This window comes from Myxine glutinosa, chromosome 2, assembly GCF_964187855.1.
Source record: "Myxine glutinosa chromosome 2, kmMyxGlut1.1, whole genome shotgun sequence".
Classification (NCBI taxonomy): Eukaryota; Metazoa; Chordata; class Myxini; order Myxiniformes; family Myxinidae; genus Myxine; species Myxine glutinosa.
In genome coordinates, this window is record NC_136262.1 from 243,208,045 (window position 1) to 243,231,061 (window position 23,017).

General features: G+C 47.9%; 1 protein-coding gene across 1 annotated transcript in view; it reads right to left on the reverse strand.

The window, feature by feature from the left end:
* Positions 1-23,017, reverse strand: part of LOC137420701 (slit homolog 2 protein-like) — a 709,809-nt gene that overhangs the window by 55,317 nt on the left and 631,475 nt on the right. Inside the window, exons 28-29 of the mRNA XM_068105981.2 lie at positions 4,495-4,592; positions 779-918 (exon numbers count right to left, since the gene is read on the reverse strand). Coding sequence (XP_067962082.2) covers positions 779-918; positions 4,495-4,592 — 238 coding nt within the window. The remainder of the gene's footprint in view (positions 1-778; positions 919-4,494; positions 4,593-23,017) is intronic.

Here is a 23,017-nt window from a genome sequence, read left to right on the forward strand (position 1 = left end):
GTATCATCATTGTATCATCATATCATTGTATCATCACACATACACACATGTATGTTTGTATGATTGTATTTGTATGATTGTATGATTGTATCATATATAGAACATATAGACGCCTGAAGCACATCACAGTAAATCCCACATAAAGTATCTGTTTAGCTTTCTTTCTCTTTGTCAAAGTCTTTAAAAATAAATTTGAATGTGAATTGTTCAGAAATTAAGGTTTCATTGTCAGAGGAAATCCCGCCGAATGTTTCGACCGTGGCATATATCTCTTTATATTTATCGCAGAATTTCTGCGGGTTCAACTTGTAATAATAATTAGAGGGTATACTCTTTGCAGAGCTATTGGAGACTTGAAATGGCAATAATTTGTAATTTGTTCAGGGTGTCGGCGATACCACGTCTCCTCTTCTTGAAACACACCATGGTGTGTTTATGTCCACTACTGACCAGTAAGTGTCATGGTCATGGTCTTCCAGTAAAATGTTTATTTGATGGATGGTATGCACACATTGATGAATCGCCTTGCATGCGGGTCGTCAACACACACACACACACACACACACACACACACACACACACACACACACACACACACACACACACACACACACACACACACGCACAACACTAACCTTTGTCGATCTCTTCTGGCCTTTCAGAAGCTTGTAACAAGAAACGACACGGGAATATAATCGTCTATATCATTACATTGTCTGTTAAGAAACACTGATAAATTGCATTGGAATAGTGTACACATGTGCAAGGTACATCATACCGGTATATTCTGCACGACATACACAGGTGTAGTCGTCGATGCCATCGACACAGGTTGAACTGTTTCCGCATTTATGATCTTTGCAGTCATCAATGTTCATCTCGCATGTTTGACCCTCAAACCCTTTAGGACAGTCACAGCTGTTGATAAACAACGCAAGTACAGCAGAATTTGATATTATTGTTCTTGTTGTGGTAGAATACAGTACATTGTTGACAATGAGTGGTGTATCTGATACCAGCCATATCTGAATGCCAATTATGGCTGAGTATTTAGCAAAACCTATAACCTATAATACTCATCAAGTTATTATGGCATGGACACAATACAATCGGGAGTCATATACATATTACAAATGGCATCCTCCTCCACATGACAAACCTACAACTGGGCCTACTCATGGTGTTCACCAGCTCTGCCACCAAAGATGGATGGAGGTTATAATTTGGCCCCTGTCTGTTTGTTTGTCTGTGAGCAGGATATCTCAAAAGTTATGGCTGATTCGGACGAAAATCGGTGGACAGGTTGGGTGAGTGACAAAGACGAATCGATTTGATTTTGGTGAAGATCTGAATATGGATTCGGATACGAGAATTATTTAATTTTTTAAGTGATTCTTCACCATCGAGAGATGGGGCAAAAACGTTATGCAGCACAATATTTCAAAAAGCTGGAGATCAGTGGGATACAAAACGTAAACTATTCTGCCTGGCAGAGGTATGCTCTCTACCGAGGGGCGTTCCAGTTGAAATAAGGAGTCTTGATTAATTTTATTATCTTGAAAAGTCCAGGAGAGACTCGAATATCCAAATCCTCACACCCTTTACCAAACTTTGGTAACATGCGTGTTGGCGTTTAAGATATTCCAATAGGATGGGCACACTCTGGATTCTCAGATTTATCAAGGACGTCTGTTTGTCTGTTTTTCGATTTATGACGTAAACTCATCATGATCCAATGCCAACAAAAGGGGCGTTGAAACCACTAATCCGAACTTAAACTGGAATAGAACCCTCGTGGTGTTGTCTGCGAAGGAGCATGAATATATTAGTATGGCAAGGAGAAAAATAAATTTGGCAAAGCATGTTGCTTTAAAGATTGCAAAAGTGCTGCCTGAGGATGCTAAATCAAGGCATTTAATAAAGACTGAACAGGTAGGGGAGGTGCAGGTGTTAGAATGAACATGCGCACAGCCAGATTGCATGACAGGCCTACAAAGGATGCAAACAGGACTTAACATCAGGAAAGAAAGAAAACAACACCTTCAAGCTGTTGACAACATGGAATTTGAATTTGCTTTAATTAATTTCTCCTGAGCTATGAAGAGTCAGTATGAGGATGAAAATGTACTTGCATCAACATGAATGTAGGGAGTCAACAGGACGTTGATCGAGGTATGCTCACCGTCGTGGGAAGCAAGGATTAGCTGACGTTTTGGACGTTAACTCTTCATCGGAGCAAATGGGCTCTGAGTGGTTAACACCAAAAATGTCAGCTTGTCTTTGCTTCTCAAAGCGGTAAGCAACACCTTAATCAACGTGCTCTTGATGAATGAATGAATGATCATTTAAAGGCCATTTTTCCCCGCTAGAGCGGGGGTTAGCCTTGCGGGCCCCAGGACAATCAGGGTTCCCTGTTTGAGGCAATGTTTTTTATGGCCGGATGCCCTTCCTGACGCCAACCCTGAGTCACCTCTTACGATGCGCAGGGATACGGTGTACTTATTCTAAATCAGGGTACTCACCGGGGTCATTCATCCCAGCAAGCTGGTACTCAATTTGCCGACCTCGGAAGGATGACAGGCTGAGTCAACACCGCTGACGTTAATTCAGCGATCGACCGGGATTCGAACCCAGGATCCTAGGATCCCAAGCCTGCGACCAAACCGCTAAGCCAACGCCAGGCTCTTGATAACGTCCATTATTCTACCTAACCGCAGATGCAGATCGATACCCACCTTCATGCGCAACACTAGTTCTTCACTATGCCCTTGAAAGGGACATGATGTACAGCCGGTGGGCAGATGGATGTGATAATAAAGTTCATCTTCAACTTTCAAAATGTTTCACTGATGCGTATGTTTATCTTCAAGAAGCACAAATGCTTCGCTCCAACAAGATTCATGCCAAAAGCATTTCCTTTTTTGTTTTTGCTTTTTTCCAAATACGCATTTGCTTTTTTGTTTTTGCTTTTTTCCAAATACGCATTTGCTTTTTTGTTTTTGCTTTTTTCCAAATACGCATTTGCTTTTTTGTTTTTGCTTTTTTCCAAATACGCATTTGCTTTTTTGTTTTAGCTTTTTTCCAAATACGCATTTCCTTTTTTGTTTTTGCTTTTTTCCAAATATGCATTTCGTTTTTTGTTTTTGCTTTTTCCAAATATGCATTTCGTTTTTTGTTTTTGCTTTTTTCCAAATACGCATTTGCTTTTTTGTTTTTGCTTTTTTCCAAATGCGCATTTCCTTTTTTGTTTTTTGCTTTTTTCCAAATACGCATTTGCTTTTTTGTTTTTGCTTTTTTCCAAATGCGCATTTCCTTTTTTGTTTTTGCTTTTTTCCAAATGCGCATTTCGTTTTTTGTTTTTGCTTTTTTCCAAATACGCATTTGCTTTTTTCTTTTTTCCAAATATGCATTTCCTTTTTTGTTTTTGCTTTTTTCCAAATACGCATTTGCTTTTTTGTTTTTGCTTTTTTCCAAATGCGCATTTCCTTTTTTGTTTTTGCTTTTTTCCAAATGCGCATTTCCTTTTTTGTTTTTTCTTTTTTCCAAATACGCATTTGCTTTTTTCTTTTTTCCAAATATGCATTTCCTTTTTTGTTTTTGCTTTTTTCCAAATACGCATTTGCTTTTTTGTTTTTGCTTTTTTCCAAATGCGCATTTCCTTTTTTGTTTTTGCTTTTTTCCAAATGCGCATTTCCTTTTTTGTTTTTGCTTTTTTCCAAATATGCATTTGCTTTTTTGTTTTTGCTTTTTTCCAAATATGCATTTGCTTTTTTGTTTTTGCTTTTTTCAAATGCGCATTTCCTTTTTTGTTTTTGCTTTTTTCCAAATGCGCATTTCCTTTTTTGTTTTTGCTTTTTTCCAAATGCGCATTTCCTTTTTTGTTTTTGCTTTTTTCCAAACGCGCATTTCGTTTTTTGTTTTTGCTTTTTTCCAAATGCGCATTTCCTTTTTTCTTTTTTCCAAATATGCATTTCCTTTTTTGTTTTTGCTTTTTTCCAAATACGCATTTGCTTTTTTGTTTTTGCTTTTTTCCAAATGCGCATTTCCTTTTTTGTTTTTGCTTTTTTCCAAATGCGCATTTCCTTTTTTGTTTTTGCTTTTTTCCAAATATGCATTTGCTTTTTTGTTTTTGCTTTTTTCCAAATATGCATTTGCTTTTTTGTTTTTGCTTTTTTCAAATGCGCATTTCCTTTTTTGTTTTTGCTTTTTTCCAAAGGCGCATTTCCTTTTTTGTTTTTGCTTTTTTCCAAATGCGCATTTCGTTTTTTGTTTTTGCTTTTTTCCAAATACGCATTTGCTTTTTTGTTTTTGCTTTTTTCCAAATGCTTTTGCTTTTTTGTTTTTGCTTTTTTCCAAATACGCATTTCCTTTTTGTTTTTGCTTTTTTCCAAATGCGCATTTCCTTTTTTGTTTTTGCTTTTTTCCAAATACGCATTTGCTTTTTTTGTTTTTGCCTGAAAAAACCCCCTCCAGGACCCTTGGTATTTCAATTACCTGAAACCCTTCTCTGCATCATCCTGCAACCTGCAGGTGCCACCATTCTCACACGGTGCCATGACGCACGAGTTGATCGGAGTAGCACAGCTTTTCCCCTGGAGAGAAAGTGAATGCTTGTGGGTCCTCGTATCACTACACAGAAATGGAATTGTTATTCATTCTCCATTGGGAATACACAAGATAATTGCAGGCTGTGAGCGCAATGTCGGAAAATGCATGTTATAACATCATTGAAGAGAATTGTTGTTATTAGTTTTGAGAAATTATTCCTGAAGCTTGCCATACATGACATCCTCTAAGGATGAAATGAGCACAACAGACTGGAGCACGTCAATTTGTTTTTGCCTTGTTATAGTTTAAAATCTTTAATCAGAAGGTATTTTTTCATTCACAATTCTGAAAGTGTAATTATTCGCCGAGAGTGCTTGATCTCCTTTGTTCTTCCAGTTATGTGGTGTCATATTGTGGCGTACACATGGGGCAATAATTCCGCGCACCAGAAGGTGGCGCGAGCGCCCAGGCGGGGACCGATGGCACATGCCCAGCCCTTCGACCGAGCGGCCACGCCCGAGGACTAGGCGTGGCCTCGGCACATATATGCGGGCTCTAAGCTCGAGCCCGCCCAGTGCTGCAGTTTCGAGCTTTCGCAATAAAGACTCTTTTGGTTTTAACAACGCGTTGTGGCCTACCTCTTTGGCAAGCAGGTTGTGTGCGCAGCACCACACTTCACTGGTGACCCCGATTGGTTCAGCCGTTGCTGACCACCGAACGCGCCATGGCCAACAACGCCGTCACGGTAAAACTCCCAGAGTTTTGGGAAGCACAGGCCGACGTGTGGTTCGTGCAGGCTGAAGCACAATTTCAGCTTCGAGGCAAAACGGCGGACGAGACCCGTTACTACCACGTGGTCGCTGCCCTCGGGCCCGGCACTGCCGCCCGAGTCGTGTCCATCCTGCGGCACCCGCCGGCCGACCACAAATACAGGGCGCTCAAACGTCTCCTCATCACCACGTTCGGCCTCACGGAGATCGAACGGGCCGACCGCCTCCTGGACCTTCCCGAACTCGGCGACACACGACCATCCGTGCGGATGGATCATATGCTGTCGCTGCTGGGTGACCAAGCCCCGGATTTCTTATTCCGGGCGCTTTTCCTGCGCCAGCTACCGCTACAGGTACGCCTCGCGCTGGCCGGTTCCAACATAAGGGAACCCCGCGCCCTGGCCGTAGAGGCCGAGAAGTTCTTCGTGGCTTGCGACACGCGGTCGGGTTACGGTGCCGCCGTCGTGGTTCCCGAGGCAGATGCTACAGCGTCCCTCGTGGCCGCCGCCGCCCCCGCCGCCGCAAGCTTGGTGCTATTTCCACGCCAGGTTCGGCCACAAGGCTAAGAAGTGTTGCCCGCCGTGCTCGTTTGACAAGTCGGGAAACTATCGGGCTGGCGCTCGTTAGCGGCCCTGAGCGTCGGCCATTCCGGCAGCCTCCTATTCATCACGGACACCTTGTCCGGGCGCCGTTTCCTCTGTGATACAGGAGCGCAGGTAAGCGTCATCCCAGCCTATACGTCCGACAAGCGAACCGCGGGCCAGGGCCCCGCGTTGCTTGCCGCCAATGGTACACCCATCCGCACGTTCGGGAAGCGCTGCTTCTCCCTGCGGTTCAGAGGGCAGCGCTTTCAATGGTCGTTCGTGACCGCCAGCGTGCCAATGGCATTGCTCGGTGCGGACTTCCTATGTGCACATGGGTTGCTGGTCGACGTGAAGCGCAGACGGCTCATCCAGGCCGAAACCTTTAGCTCGCTCGCTTGTTCGCTGAGCAGCTCGTTGAGTGGCTCACTGAGCGGCTCACCGAGCGGCTTGCTGGACGGTTCCGTCCCGGCGAGTTTAAGTTGCACGCTTCTGGCAGCGGACGACTTTACCCACCTCTTCGCCAGTTTCCCGGCCCTCACGCGGCCCACCTTCTCAGCGGTGGCCGTTAAGCACGGGGTGGAGCATCACATCCCCATGGTCGGGCCGCCGGTCTATGCCCGGGCACGCCGACTCGAGCCTACGAAGCTCGCGGTGGCGAAAGCGGCGTTCGCCACGCTGGAGCGGCTGGGGATCGTGCGGCGCTCCAACAGCGCTTGGGCTTCCCCGCTGCACATCGTGCCGAAGCCCGGCGGGGGATGGCGCCGTGCGGGGACTACCGCCGGCTCAACGATGCCACCACCCCCGACCGCTACCCGGTCCCACACATTCAGGACTTTTCCGCCCGGTTGGCCAACACGACCGTGTTTTCAAAGGTGGACCTCATCCGGGGCTACCATCAGGTCCCCGTCCAACCGGACGACGTCCCGAAGACAGCCGTCATCACCCCTTTCGGCCTCTTCGAATTCCTCAGGCTGCCCTTCGGGTTGAAGAATGCGGCTCAGGCGTTCCAGCGGCTTATGGATAGCGTCTTGCGCGACTTACCTTTCCTGTTCGTCTACCTGGACGACATCCTAGTCGCGAGCGCATCCCGGGAGGACCACCTGCTCCACCTCCGCACGCTTTTCGAACGCCTGGGCCAGCATGGCCTAATCATCAACCCTGCCAAGTGCCGTTTCGGCATCGCCACCATCGACTTCTTGGGGCACCGCATCACCGAGCACGGGGCCGTCCCTTTACCGGCCAAGGTGGAGGTGGTCAGGGATTTCCCGCGGCCCCGCACGATCAAGGGGCTCCAGGAGTTCCTGGGCATGGTAAACTTTTACCACCGCTTCGTGCCCCACGTCGCCCAGCTCCTCCGCCCCTTGCACGAGGCCCTTCGGGGCAAGCCGGGCAAAGGTGACATCGCATGGTCGGAGCCGATGGCCGCGGCGTTCGCGGGCGCAAAGCTGGCTCTGGCCGACGCCACCATGCTGGCGCACCCGGCGCCCGATGCACCGATCGCCCTCACCACCGACGCGTCGGACTACGCGGTGGGCGCGATGCACGAGCAATGGGTGCGTGGTGCTTGGCAACCGCTGGCGTTTTTCAGCCGGCAGCTTTGCCCGCACGAACGGCGGTACAGCACTTTCGACCGCAAGTTGCTCGGGCTCCACCTGGCGGTCCGACACTCCCGCCATCTGCTGGAGGGCCGCCCGTTCACGGCCTTCGTTGACCACAAGCCCCTTGTGTTCGCGATGGCCAAGGTCGCCGAGCCATGGTCGGCACGGCAGCAGCGCCACCTCTTTGCCATGTCCGAGTACACGACGGACATCCGTCACGTGGCGGGTAAGGACAACCCGGTGGCGGATTGCCTTTTCCTGTCCGTCGTGCACGCGGTCCACCTCGGGGTCGACTACGCCCGGATGGCGGAGGCCCAGACCGCCGACCCCGGCGTCCAGGCCTTGCGGACCGCCGTCACGGGCCTCCGCGTCACCGAGGTACCGTTCGACGCCGCGGGCACGGCCCTCCTATGCGACGTCTCCCTCGGCCGGCCTCGCCCCATCGTGCCCGCTGGCTGGCAGCGCCCGGTGTTCGACGCCATCCACGGCCTGTCCCACCCTGGCGCGAGGGCATCCCAGAAACTTGTCGGGGCGAAGTTTGTCTGGCATGGCCTCAGGAAGGACGTCCGCGACTGGGCCAGGACGTGCCTCGCGTGCCAGCGCGCAAAGGTCCACCGCCACACCCAGGCACCGTTGGCCCCGTTTACAGTGCCCGAGCTGCGGTTCGACCACGTGCATGTCGAATTGGTGGGACCTCTGCCCCCCTCGCGAGGTTTCACCCACCTCCTCACCATGGTCGACCGCACCACACGGTGGCCGGAGGCCGTCCCATTTGCGGCGACGTCTGCGGCTGAGGTGGCGCAAGCCTTTATCGCCACGGGTTGCCCGGTTCGGTGCCCCCTCGGACATCTCGTCCGACCGCGGCCCCCAGTTCACCTCGGAGCTCTGGGCCGCGGTGGCGCAAGGGCTCGGGGTGAAGCTACACCACACCACGGCCTACCACCCCCAGGCCAATGGCCTGTGCAAGCGCTTTCATTGGTCCATGAAGGCCGTGCTCCGGGCCAGCCTCCGCGACGGCGGCTGGGTAGACAGGCTCCCCTGGGTCCTGCTGTGCCTCAGGACGGCGCCCAAGGACGACCTGCGTGTGTCCTCGGTGGAGTTGGTCTTCGGGCAACCACTGCGGGTACCGGGTGAATTCATCCCCGACTCCACGGCTCCTTGGTCCGCGGCGCAACAGCGCTCCACCCTTCAGTAGACCGCCCGGAGGTTCGCCCCGGTGCCAACGGCACACCATGGTTGCCCGCCTTCCCACGTCGCCCCGGAGCTTCGCACGGCCAAGTACGTGTTCATCCGGCACGACGCCCACCGGGCACCGCTACGGCCCCCGTACGACGGGCCCTTCCGCGTGCTGGAGACCGGTGACAGGTTTTTCACGGTCGACATCGGCGGTGCCCCGGATCGAATTTCCGTGGACCGCCTCAAGCCGGCCCACCTCGATCCGGACCACCCCCCGCCGGCAGCGCTGCCTCCGCGTCGAGGCCGCCCCCCGGCGTTCAGACCCCCGACACCCCTCAGCCCCGCCGGCCCGCTGCCCCCCAGCCCTGCACCCATCGCCAGGGGGCGTTTCGGCCGGGTCATCCGGCTTCCCCGCAAACTCACCCTTCAGGTGCGCGGGAATTCTGGGGGGGCGCGTGTGGCGGACACGTGGGGCAATAATTCCGCGCACCAGAAGGTGGTGCGAGCACTCAGGCGGGGACCGATGGCACATGCCCCGCCCTTCGACCGAGCGGCCATGCCCGAGGACTAGGCGTGGCCTCGGCACATATATGCGGGCTCTAAGCTCGAGCCCGCCCAGTGCTGCAGTTTCGAGCTTTCGCAATAAAGACTTTTGGTTTTAACAACGCGTTGTGGCCTACCTCTTTGGCAAGCAAGTTGTGTGCGCAGCACCACACTTCAATATAGTCATATTGTGAAACCCGTAAGTCGATAGGAACCATGTAACCAAGACTGAGAGGTTGCTTTGTGAATTCACAAGTCTTTCTTTGTTATATGTTCAAAGTATTTGTTGATTCAAAGGTGAATGTACATTAAATCCTTCGATATATTGATCCCTCAATATATCTTGTGTGTGTGTGTGTGTGTGTGTGTGTGTGTGTGTGTGTGTGTGTGTGTGTGTGTGTGTGTGTGTGTGTGTGTGTCGTTGATTGGTGTCTGAATTTGCAGGTTTCAGAAGGTGGAAAGGAGCCCTCCCAGGTCTCAAAGTGTCCACCTGCGGTGTGTGTGTGTGTGTGTGTGTGTGTGTGTGTGTGTGTGTGTGTGTGTGTGTGTGTCGTTGATTGGTGTCTGAATTTGCAGGTTTCAGAAGGTGGAAAGGAGCCTTCCCAGGTCTCAAAGTGTCCACCTGCGGTGTGTGTGTGTGTGTGTGTGTGTGTGTGTGTGTGTGTGTGTGTGTGTGTGCACAGTAATCTCTCGATATAAGGAAGGGATGCATCCGTTAAAATCTTTCTGTTATGTGAATTTCCGTGTATCGAATTTAATTATATCACATACTCCCATTATATTAGTTTTTTTTGTATACAGAGTCGAGGCTCGTGAAAGAGCTAACATTTATCAAACAAACAAATCAAACAAACAAGCAAACAAAGTATATAGAAAGGGGGGCGGTCGACAAGATGGGGAGAGAAGGAGAGGAAGCACACAAACACAACATTTGAGAGCAGGGACATCGGGAGATGTTTTTGGAGGGAGAGGGCCTGGGGGGAGGCAGGATAGGTATAAAACGCAAGGCCACCAAGGACTTCCAGGAAAGAAGTCAAAAGTCACCTCAAAAAAGTGGATTTGGGGTGAAATTAGCGGGGGTAGAAAAGATCAAGGTTTTGGATGTTTTTTTTTGTTTGTTTTTTTTGTATACTGAATCGAGGCTCGTGAAAGAGCTAACATTTATTTCACAAACAAATCAACCAGACAAACAAAATATATAAAAAGAGGGAGTGGAAGACAAGATGGGGAGAGAAGGGGAAGCACACAAACACAACATTTGAGAGCAGGGAGAAGTGTGGGAGGGAGAGGACTTGGGGGGAGGAGGCGTGGGAAGGGGGGGAGGGAGAGGTATAAAACACAAGGGGACCGAAATTAGCGGGGGTAGAAAAGATCAAGGTTTTGGATGGGGGAAGATAAGAGATGGTGGTGAACAGCTGTTTTAAAGGCCTGGAGGGTGGAGTGGGATTGAAGAGAGTGAGGGAGTTTGTTCCAGAGGCGGGAGAAAAGAGGAATGAAGGAGTGAAGGTAAGCAGAATGTCTTGATTTTGGCAGTTTAACCATAAGAGGGTTGCAGGCAGATCTTGTGTGACCTGTAGGAATATTTGGGGGACAGAGCCCAGAGAGAGCTGGGGGAGCAAGGCCGGAGAGGAGTCGGTAGAAGACGGAAAGACCACCAACCTGCCTGCGGTGAGTAAGTGAAAGGCCCTCGGAGATAGCGTCATCCGGGAGATTCCATTGATTCTGAATGCTTTGGTTTCAACAGCGTGAAGACGAGCTAGGTGTAAGGCAGGAGCACCAGCCCAGAGGGGAGAGCAGTACTCCATTGAGCTGCGGATGAAAGCCTTGTATGTGGTGAGGAGCTCAGGTGTGCCAAGGAAGGACTTCGCACGATGGAGGATGCCCAGTCGGCGACTGGCTTTGGAGGCCAGCTTGGAAATGTGGTTTTCCCAGGAAAGATCATGGCAGATAGTGAGACCCAAAAGCTTGAGTGACAGAACTTCTTGGAGAGGATTATTCAGAAAGTAGATGGGAGGGTTCTCCAGTCGGTCTTTTCGGAGAGACATCGTAAGAGTGTGAGATTTGTCAGGATTGAAAGACATGTTCCACTTCTTTGCCCAGTCTGTGATTTTGTCCAGGTCTGCAGAGAGTGAGGAGGCTGCAGACTGCCGATCTGAGGGATGAGGAATGGAGCGGCAGAGAGTGGAGTCATCAGCAAAGAGAGAGAGAGGATTTTCAAGAGAGTCAGAGAGATCATTGATGAAGACCAGAAAAAGCACAGGGCCCAGAACACTGCCTTGGGGAACTCCAGCTTGAACAGGAAGAGGAGATGAGAGAAACCCATTCAGGGCCACACGTTGACTACGACTAGAGAGGAAGTCCGCCAGCCATGCGTGGAGATTTCCATGGATACCAAAGGAGGAGAGTTTGGTGAGCAGAGCGGGGTGCCAGACCGTATCGAAGGCACGTGATATGTCGAGGGAGACAGCTCTAATTTCCTGTTTGGTATTGAGGACCTCCATCCATTGTTGAGACAGCAGAAGCAGCATGTCCAGAGTAGAGTGACCTGCAGTAGAGTCCAGAGTAGAGTAGAGTGTAGTGAAGATAGGTTCCTTCGGAATAAAATCTTACCTCAACAATGTAAAAACTATGCATATGAATGCAACACACTTTGTCAAAATATTCTTTTTTAAGACTGAGGGGTTGCAGGTTTGTCCTTAGTGGACTTAGTTTAAGACTGTCCTTAGTTTGTCCTTAGTTTAATACTGTCCGCTGGAAAGGTGACATGCTGAGCAGTGGTAAGCTGAGGGGTGACAGTGTCATCCATATCGCCTGAAGAGGTAACATGCTGAGGGCTGGCAGACCTTTAAGGGTCTTTGGGTATTTTGGGGCTTTGGCATCTTTAGTGTCTTTTGGGTTTTTGTGATCTTTGTGGTCTTTAAGTGTTTTTGGGGTATTTTGGGTCCTCTGGGTCCTCTGGATCTTTTGGGTGTTAAATGGTCTTAGGGTTCTAAAGGCCCTAAATTATTTTAGGTGTCTTAAAAGGTCTTAGGGGTCCTAAGAGTTTTAAGGGTCTTTATGGGTCTTCACGGTCCTTCATGGTCTTCATGGGTCTCAGGGTTGTAAAGGTTGAGTAGGGTCTTGGAGGTCATAATGGGCCTTCGGGTTCTAAAGGGTCTAATGTAATTAATACACATACTCAAACTGAATTTCCTGCTGGACTCGTACTTTTGTACCCACTGTATCTATCAGACATGAATTGCATGCATTTAAATAAAAAGTTTGTGTGTGTGTGTGTTACCTATAGACTCCTAAACAGAGAGGCTCACGTACTTGATTTTTGGCATAGACATGGCTATTGGGCCTGGGAAGGACATGGCCTACCTAAAAACGACCTCCGATGACCAGATCCATATTTTTTTATTCATATTTAACTTAGCGCATTTCAGTGAGGAACATTATACACTGAATCTCAGCCTGTGCCAGAGTAGCTCGCTGATTCGCTCAGAGCGATCACGTGATGTTCCATCCTCGCCGCCAGACTCACTCACGTACTTGATTTTTGGCATAGACATGGCCATTGGGCCTGGGAAGGACATGGCCGACCTAAAAATGACCTCCGATGACGAGATCCGTATTTTTTATTCATATTTAACTTCGCGCATTTCAACAAGGAACATTATACACTGAATCTCAGCCTGTGCCAGAGCAGCTCGCTCACCCCTTCCCTTCCCTCCCTCCCCTCCCTCCACCCCCATCCCCTCCCCTTCCCCCCTCCTTCCCCCCTCCCATTCCCTCCTCCCTCCTCCTTCCATTCCCTCCTCCTTCCATTCCCTCCTCCTTCCGCAAATACAGATGATAGACACAATATATACAGAAGATACAGATAAAAGCTAGACACAAATACAGATGATAGACACAATATATACAGAAGATACAGATGACAGCGAGACGCAAATACAGATGATAGACACAATATATACAGAATATACAGATGATAGACGACATCAACGCAGTTGATATGAAATCCTTCCTTTTCTCTCAGATCACCAATTTGGTTTCACACCTGGTCATTGCACCTTGGACATGCTGCTTCTACTCACCCAACAATGGATGGAGGCCTTCAATGACAGACATGAGAGGGATGTCTTTCTGGACATATCTCGTGATTTTGATACAGTCTGGCATCCTGTCTTACTCTCCAAATTCTCTGCCTATGGAATCCAAGGCCGACTCCACACATGGCTCACTGACTTCTTCTAATCTCGTAGGCAAGGTGTGGCACTCAACGGAATTCTGTCATCTCCTCTCCCTGTCAAGGCTGGAGCACCCCAAGGCAGTGTTCTGGGCCCAGCTATTTTCCTGGTCTTCATAAATGATCTCTCTTACTCTCTAGAAAATCCTCTATCTATTTGCTGATGATTCCACCCTCTGCCATGACATCCCTCATCCTTCACATGCAGGCTGCAGCCGCTTCCCTCTCTTCACATCTTGAAAAAATAACAACATAAGAACTTGGAATACGTCTTTCAATCATGACAAATTGACACTCTTACTATCTCTCTCTGAAAAGAACGTCTGACAAACCATCCCTTCTACTTTCTGAACATTACTCTTGAGGAGGTTCAGTCATTCAAACTCCTGGGTCTCACCATCTTTCTTGGGCAAAGCACATTTCAAAGTTGGACTCCAAAACCAGCCACTGACTGGGCATTCATTCTCCATCGTACAAAGTCTTTTGTTGGCACACCTAAACTCTTATCCGCCTATAATAGTCCTTGAGCCAACCGGCCATATTTTGAAGTGAATGCTCCGGCGGGGGGAGTAATTCTCATTATGATTTTCCATTAGACCAATGTCTCAAGTGTCAGAAAAGGTGTGATGGACATCTGAGAACGGTAGCTTAGTGCCCGGATGGACGCCATCTTTGAAACCATCCAGCTCGAAAATGCCCATTTGGTGGGGTACATTGTTGCACGTGTATCTGGACTTCTATACTAGCTATCGATGTGCGGTTGACGACTAAATATACGTCCGATGTGTACCGTCTAAATAAAAAATAATATGAAGCATTTTGTTTTAGATTAATTATTATAAAAATCAATTATCGAAAAAAAATCATATATTTTTCAATATTTTATTATTAGACTTGTACTTTTTTTAGTGAAACAACACTGGTATGATTTTCCAAATTATGCATTGTGCTACACTGTTTATCTGTCTATAAAAATAACTCAAAAACTAAAACATATCATCCACCACGAGTGTACACAAAAAATATATGAAAAGGCATGCACTTTCCACAAACCGAAACTATGTCAGTTGGAATTTCCCGCCGATAATCAACCCACAGAACCCAGTGCCGAAAGTGACGTCAGTCTATTCTATATCTATATTCTATATTCTATATCTCAGTCTGAGATTTGTTGCGGTGACCTGATTAATTTCTGAGGGGGGGGGGGGGGGGGTGGCTTAAGAACTAAAAGTGAACATGTTAGATGGCGCCACATACAACTCTATTATAGAGTTGTATTGTGGCGCCATCTAACATGTTCACTGACTTGGATGAGTATGTCTATGTAAGCTGGCGAGCTTTTCGGATATCGGAGTAATCTAACGTCAGTCTTTTTGTTCTTTCAGCTGAGATGGCCGGTGTCGAGGCGAAACGGGCGAAGATTGAACCTGAGTCCGGAACGTGCATCCTGTGCAGCAAGAAGTCGCCACTCTCTGAACTAAGCAAGGCAGCGGGCAACAGTTCTTGGAAGACATTGTGTGACGCAGCCGCAGTTAGAAACTTTTATCCAATTCTAAAGCTAGTCCAAGAAGGTGCAGTTGAACTTCCTAATATTCCAATATTATACCATAGGGCTTGTAGATCAGACTTCACTCACAAAAAGCACCTAGCTACTTTGACCAATGCAGCTAGAAGTTCTTCAGTTGATACTGGCGATGCGGTGCGACGGCGATCATCACGGGAAGAGACAGGATCAACTTCAACGGTCTACGATGATAAATGCATTTTTTGCCAGCGTGCTTCAAAATTCATAAAAGGCAGTCGTACCCGTGAAACAGTTGTCTTGGCTGTTGAACTTCGAGCAGATAAGACAATAAGAGATGCTGCGACAGCTCGCAATGATGAGAGAGTTTTGGCATTGACTACACGAGATATGGTTGCAGCTGAGGCTCACTACCACTTCTCCTGCTATAGAAACTACACACGGCCCCAAAAACCTCAAGTAGAAACTGACATTGAAGATAATATCGAGAAAAAAGAAATGATACGATGTATATTCAATTTCATTCGCACTGACTTGTTCTTGAACCCGAGGATTGTTCCAATAGTTGATGTTGCAACAGATATCCTGTCTTCAGATACATTTTCAGTTGATGTTCGTGACTCCATCAAGAAGAATCTGCAGCGCACATTACAAAGAGAGTTTGGAGAATCGCTCATCTTCTTCAATGTGAAACACCGTGTATACTTGATGCCCGATAATCTGACAAAGCGAGAGATTGCTGCAGAGTGCGTAAACCTGAAAGCAGAAGTGAAAGCATTTGAACGAACGGACGGTGAAAGTAACATTGTGCGTGCAGCTACTTCACTGCGACACCAGATCAAAGATGCTCATTACAATGAACGTTGGCCGCCTCAGCCAGCAGAACTCACTTCAGATTACGTGAAGATACCAGATTCTCTTCGTGTATTTCTGCATACTTTGATTTGCGGGAGTGGGGGTAGCTCTGCGCGTGCCGACACACTGGTATGGTCGATGGCTCAAGATATCATCAATGCTGTACACCGGGGTACCATCAGAACATCGAAGCATGTCCTACTTCCGTGGGTCATGAAAACGCTCACCGGTAATACAGAGGTCATCAGAATATTGAATCGACTCGGGCACGGATGTTCGTACACAGTTCTGGAAGAAATCGAGACAGCGCTATGCATAGACAAATTAGCAAGTGTGGAGAAAGATACAGTACCACTTCCGTCACATGTGCACCCTTCGGTCCCGACTGTATTAGCATTCGATAACATCGACAGGCTAGAGGAATCGCTGAGTGGTGGCGGAACATCGCATCGCGTCAACGGTATCATCGTCCAACCGAAGTCGCAGTCGTGTTTGCCGCCCCAGCCTCCATCGGCAGTATCCAAAGCAGATAAGAAGCGATCTATCCCGTCATCCAGCGATTTAGTTCCAATATACAGTGGTGGGAAACGAGAGGGCCCACCTGCAATCAAGCCTGCAGATCTTTCTGACACTCTTGCAGGCGCAACATCCCTTGCGCAGCGCCGAAATCACGTATGGATTATGACTCGCATGCTGGAACCATGCGACCAGACAATCAGTTCGTGGACTGGTTTCAACATCATGACTAGAGATCGTGTTCAGGTGATGGAAGATGTAGTTGGCTACCTGCCGACTATAAACGCGCCTGCCACAGATATGGCAACAGTGCAAGAAATCCTCAGAGAAGCTCTGAACATCATGTCATCACTTCAGCTTGAGCGTGAAAGGGTCAATGAAAAAAGCGAACAAAGCTGCACTTGCGAAACACATGGAAGGTCTTGTGGAACCAGCCGAGAACGTTGACAAGCGAAGTGCAACAATAATTGATGCGATGGCTCTCATACAAAAGATGCATGGCGAGAACGACACGTTCGAAGAACTATCTGACCGCATCCTTGCTGCAGCGCTTCACGCTGGTCAAGGCAGTGAGCGCATCGATGTTGTCTTTGACACATACACAGAAGAATCCATCAAAGCAGCTGAGCGTGTGAACCGCGGTTCAAATGAAGGCATCAGTTTCAGCGAGATCAGACCCGCACACAAAATCATGAACTGGCGGCGTCTCCTTGCTTGCAGCCAGACAAAGGAGAAACTGGTTGTGTTTCTGGCGGAGTCGTGGAAACATGAAACAAATCGCGAAAAGCTAGGCAACAGAACACTGTATGTCACCTGTGGTGAAAAATGTCTGGTACTGACCCGCGATAGGTGGAAGTTGGTGCAAGCACTCGAATGTAGCCACGAGGAAGCAGACACGCGTATGTTTCTCCACGCAAAGCACGCCGCTACCCACTACAAGACGATCATCTTAGTGGCAGATGACACCGACGTTCTGATCATCAGTCTTCATCTCAGCAGAACCATCGATAGTCAGCTCTTCATCAGACGAGGAACAAAGGTTCGAGTCAGAATGATCGACGTTGGAAAGTTGGCTGCGGTATTGGGGTCTGGAGTTTGCAGTGCATTGCCAGGGCTTCATGCATGGAGCGGGTGTGACACTGTGAGTGCTCTGGCTAGCCAAGGAAAGATAAAGGCTTTGAAGCTTGTGCAAGCGAATGAGCTGTATCTTCAAGCATTCACAGATCTGGGATCTTCGTGGAATGTACCAACAGACGTCTTCAATAGCATTCAGGCCTTCACGTGTCAGCTGTACGCCAAGAACACGAAGATCGTCGGTGTTAATTCGCTCCGTTATCACATGTTCTGTGCAAAGAAGGGCCAGATCGAATCTGGACAATTGCCGCCTTGTGAAGACTCCTTGATGCAGCATACGCTTAGGGCCAACTATCAGGCGGCTATCTGGCGACGCAGCCTTGAAAACCTACCAGACGTCCCAACACCATCAGCAGGACATGGTTGGGAACTCGATGATGGCGGTTCGCTCACAATCCGATGGATGGCGGGTCTACCAGCTCCAGATGTCGTCTTGAATCTCATCTCATGCACATGCAGAAGGACGTGTCGACCGTCAGATTGCTCCTGCATACTGAATGGGTTGAAGTGCACTGTTGTGTGTAAGCTGCAGGGATGCTCCAACATGGTGCAGGATGATGCTATCGTGGCTCAGGATGCCAATGACTGATGGCGACTCTGATGATTAACTTTGTGTGCACTGTATATTGTATAGCATATGTTGTTCTCTATTATAATGCAGGCCAAATTGCCTGAAAATCTTTATAGACAGATAAACGGTTTAGCAAAATGTATAATTTGGAAGATCATACCGGTGTTATTTGACTAAAACATGACATGTTCAATGATACCTCCGCTTGCTTATTAGGAATATACATCGTATGGTGTTAAAATCAGCTCCATACGTCTTTCCAAACTCTAGTAATGAATAATTAATATAATTGGCGGCCATTTTGAAATCCAAGATGGCCACCAAAGTGCAGATTTCCTATGTAACAATTTCCGCCTGCTTATTAGATATCGTATGGTGTTAAAATCCTCTCCGTACGACATTCCTAACTTGCGTTATCGTCAGAATAGATAATGCCAGCGGCGGCCTAAGTCATTTTATGCCTCTTTACATTTATTTGTTGTAAACTCGTGGTGGATGATATGTTTTAGTTTTTGAGTTATTTTTATAGACAGATAAACGGTGTAGCACAATGCATAATTTGGAAAATCATACCAGTGTTGTTTCACTAAAAAAAGTACAAGTCTAATAATAAAATATTGAAAAATATATGATTTTTTTTCGATAATTGATTTTTATAATAATTAATCTAAAACAAAATGCTTCATATTATTTTTTATTTAGACGGTACACATCGGACGTATATTTAGTCGTCAACCGCACATCGATAGCTAGTATAGAAGTCCAGATACACGTGCAACAATGTACCCCACCAAATGGGCATTTTCGAGCTGGGTGGTTTCAAAGATGGCGTCCATCCGGGCACTAAGCTACCGTTCTCAGATGTCCATCACACCTTTTCTGACACTTGAGACATTGGTCTAATGGAAAATCATAATGAGAATTACTCCCCCCGCCGGAGCATTACTTTTGGTCTGGCTCAAGGACTATAAGGCCTTCATCCACAGCTTAATGGAGTTTTTCTCTCCCTTCTGGGCTAACTCCCCTGCCTCACATCTTACTCAACCTTGAAGAAGAAGATTTAACTTTTAATATTCCACATCCTGTGGAAACCAAGGCCTTTAAGATGAATGGAATCCACCGCGATGAAGTTGCGTCTATGAATGGGCCTATCATTTCACTATCGCAGATAGACCGGTGCCCTCTCTGTCTTCCACCATCTCCTTTATGGTCTTGCACCATCTGCTCTTTCCATGCATAGTCCCCCTCACGTTTCTGCAGGGTTCACACGCTCCTTTTTCCCACCTGTGGAATCAACTTCCACACCCTCTTCAATATCATTCTTCCCTCCATGTTTTCAAGACAGCTGTTCACCACAAATCTCAGATTGTCCCCACCCAATGCAAAACCATGACCTTTTATATCCTCTTTAAGCCGATTCAATTCCCTCCTTTTCCAATTTTCCTTCCGTGGAGTTTTTTCTGTGTCCATCTTGTCCACCCCATACATGTGTGTTTTGCAACGTTTTTGTCAGTTATGTCCTGATCTGTTCAGTGTGCTAGCTCTTCCATGTGCCTCGACTATGTATCCCAAAAAATTGTATATATATATATATATATATCTTCTTATATCTGTCTTATATCTTCTTCTTCTTCTATCTATCTATTATTATTATTATTTATTATCTATCTATCTTCTCTATATTATAAAAGAAAGTTTTTGTTTGTTTGTCTGCGCAAGCTAATCCCCTGAACGGTGAAATATAGGAGGAAACCTCCAATACAAAAAATGTCGGGACGGGCCCCGGGAAGGTTTTAGGGTAGGTGGCGAGGCCGGTCGAGGCCCGCCTCGGCCGGGCTGGGCCCATTTCGCAATTAAAAGCTGAGCTGAATTATAGTAGTCAATCTTCTACGGCCGCGAGTTAAAGCTGAATTGTAGTAGTAAATTCATTCCAGAAGAACTAAAAATGTTGGGACGGGCCCCGGGAAGGTTATAGGCTAGGTAGCGAGGCCTGTCGAGGCCGCTTCGGCCGGGCTGGGCCCATTTCACAATTAAAAGCTGAGCTGAATTGTAGTACTCTCAATCTTCTACGGCCGCTAGTAAAAGCTGAATTATAGCAGTAAATTCATTCAAAAAGAACCCGGGCAATGCCGGGTGCTTTCGGCTAGTCTATATACAGTCACGTGAAAAAGTAAGTACACCCCATGTAAAGTTTTGACTTTTTCAACATATTTCAACAAACAGCTATTTGATCTTCATTTTTTTTTTTTTTTTTTTTTTTTTTTTTTTTTGTATACAAGATCGAGGCTCGTGAAAGAGCGAACATTAATCACACAGAAAGACAAACAGACACACAAAACAAATAACATCGGGAGCGGTAGACAAGATGGGGAGAGAGGGGGAAGGACACAAACACAACATTTGAGAGCAGGGACCGAGAGACATGGAGACATTGAGAGAACTGTGGGAGGGAGAGGGCTTTGGGGGGAAGGCATGGGAAGGGGGGGGGGGGGGGTTGGGGGAGGTATAAAACATATGGACACTGCCAAGACTTCCAGGAAAGAAGTTGGAATTTCAATCAAGGTGGATCTGGGGTGAATTAGTGGGGGTAGAAAAGATCAAGGTTTTGGATGGGGGAAGATAAGAGATGGTGGTGAACAGCTGTTTTGAAGACCTGGAGGGAGGAGTGTGATTGAAGTGAGTGTGGGAGTTTGTTCCAGAGGCGGGAGAAAAGAGGAATGAAAGAGTGAAGGTGAGCAGAGAGCCGAGATTTCGGCAGTTTAACCATCAGAGGGTGGCTGGCAGTCTTGTGCGACCTGTAGGAATATTTGGGGGACAGAGCACAGAGAGAGCTGGGGGAGCAAGGCCGGAGAGGAGTCGGTAGAAGACAGAAAGACCACCTACCTGCCTGCGGTGAGTGAGTGGAAGGCCCTCAGAGATAGCTTCATCGCGGGAGATTCCAATGATTCTGAAAGCTTTGGATTCAACAGCGTGAAGCCGAGCCAGGTGTGAGGCAGGAGCACCAGCCCATAGGGGAGAACAGTATTCCATTGAGCTGCGGATGAAAGCCTTGTATGTGGTGAGGAGCTCAGGTGTGCCTAGGAAGGACTTCGCACGACGGAGGATGCCCAGTCGGCGACTGGCTTTGGAGGCCAGCTTGGAAATGTGGTTTTCCCAAGAAAGATCATGGCAGATGGTGAGACCCAAAAGCTTGAGCGACAGAACTTCTTGGAGAGGATTGTTGAGAAAGTAGATGGGAGGGTTGTCCAGTCGATCTTTTCGGAGAGACATAGTAAGAGTGTGAGATTTGTCAGGATTGAAAGACATGTTCCACATGTTTGACCAGTCTGTGATTTTGTCCAGGTCTTCAGAGAGTGAGGAGGCTGCAGACTGCCGATCTGAGGGAAGAGGAATGGAGCGGCAGAGAGTGGAGTCATCAGCAAAGAGACACAGAGGATTTTCCAGAGAGTCGGAGAGATCATTGATAAAGACCAGAAAAAGCACAGGGCCCAGCACACTGCCTTGGGGAACTCCAGCCTGAACGGGAAGGGGAGATGAGAGAAATCCATTCAGGGCCACACGTTGACTACGACCAGAGAGGAAGTCCGCAAGCCATGCATGGAGATTTCCATGGATTCCATAGGAGGAGAGTTTGGTGAGCAGAGCTGGGTGCCAGACCGTATCGAAGGCACGTGATATGTCAAGGGAGACAGCTCTGATTTCCTGTTTGGCATTGAGGACCTCCATCCATTGTTGAGATAGCAGAAGCAGCATGTCCAGAGTAGAGTGACCTGGTCTGAAACCAAATTGATGATCAGAGATCAAGCCATTGGAGAAGAGGAAAGATTTCATATCCGAAGCAATGATGGATTCCATGACTTTGCTGATAATTGGGAGCAGGCTGATTGGTCTGTAGTTGCAAGGATCTGTTTTTGCACCTTTTTTGTGTAAAGCGGTAATGTTAGCTGATTTCCAGGATGCTGGCAGATGACCTTGAGCAAAAGATAGGGTGAAAAGAACAGAGAGAGGGTGAGATAGAGCGGCAGAGCAGGATTTTAGGACCCGTGGGCTGATGCCATCTGGTCCAGTTGCAGAATCAGAGTCGAGGTTTGACAAAAACTCCTCCACCTTGTCAGGAGAGAAGGTCACAGAGTCCAGGAGCAGTTTGGTTCGACTGGGAAAGGTGGGAACAGAGAGAGATGGGTTTGGGACTAAGGATTTTGAGGCAAACACAGAGTTGAGGCATTCGGCTTTGTCACGTGCGATGTCAACTGTGTGGCCATTTGAGGTAAGGGAGGGGATGGAGGGGGAACAAACACCAGAAACGGATTTGACCAGACGCCACCAGGATTTGGAGGAAGGAGACAGGTTTGAGAGTTCATTCTTGAGTGAGGAGAGATAGTGCTTCCTGGCACTCCTGAGGGTAGACACACACTTGTTCCGAGCTTGTGGAAGGAACTGAGATTTCCTTCAGTTGGATTAGCCTTCCAAGAGGCAAAGGCAAGTTGTTTCAGGGCAACTGCCTCACCACAAGATTCAGTGTACCATGGACGGGAGGAAGGGTAAGACAACTGAAGGCGAGATGGGATAAATCTGTGCATGAGAGAGATCAGTTTGCTTTGGAAGAATTCCCAGGAAGAATTGATGTCAGAGGCAGTGGAGATGGGAGACCAATCCAGACGATTGATGGCTGCTTGAAGACCGTCCCAGTCGGCCTGAGTGAAATGCCAGACTCGTCGACGCTGAGGAGGCTCTCTGAGAATGGCCAGAGAGATGTCCACTTTGACAAGCACATGATCAGAAGAACCGATTGGAGCAGAAGAAGAGCAGCAGACATTAGCAGGGAAGTTAGTCATAACCAAGTCTAGAAGAGAAGATACTCCATTGGCTGAGATCCGGGTCGGGAAATTGACAGATTGTGTCAATCCCAGTGAGTCACAGAAGTCCTTTGCTGAGGTGCCATGACTGGTGAGAGAGGAACCCACAC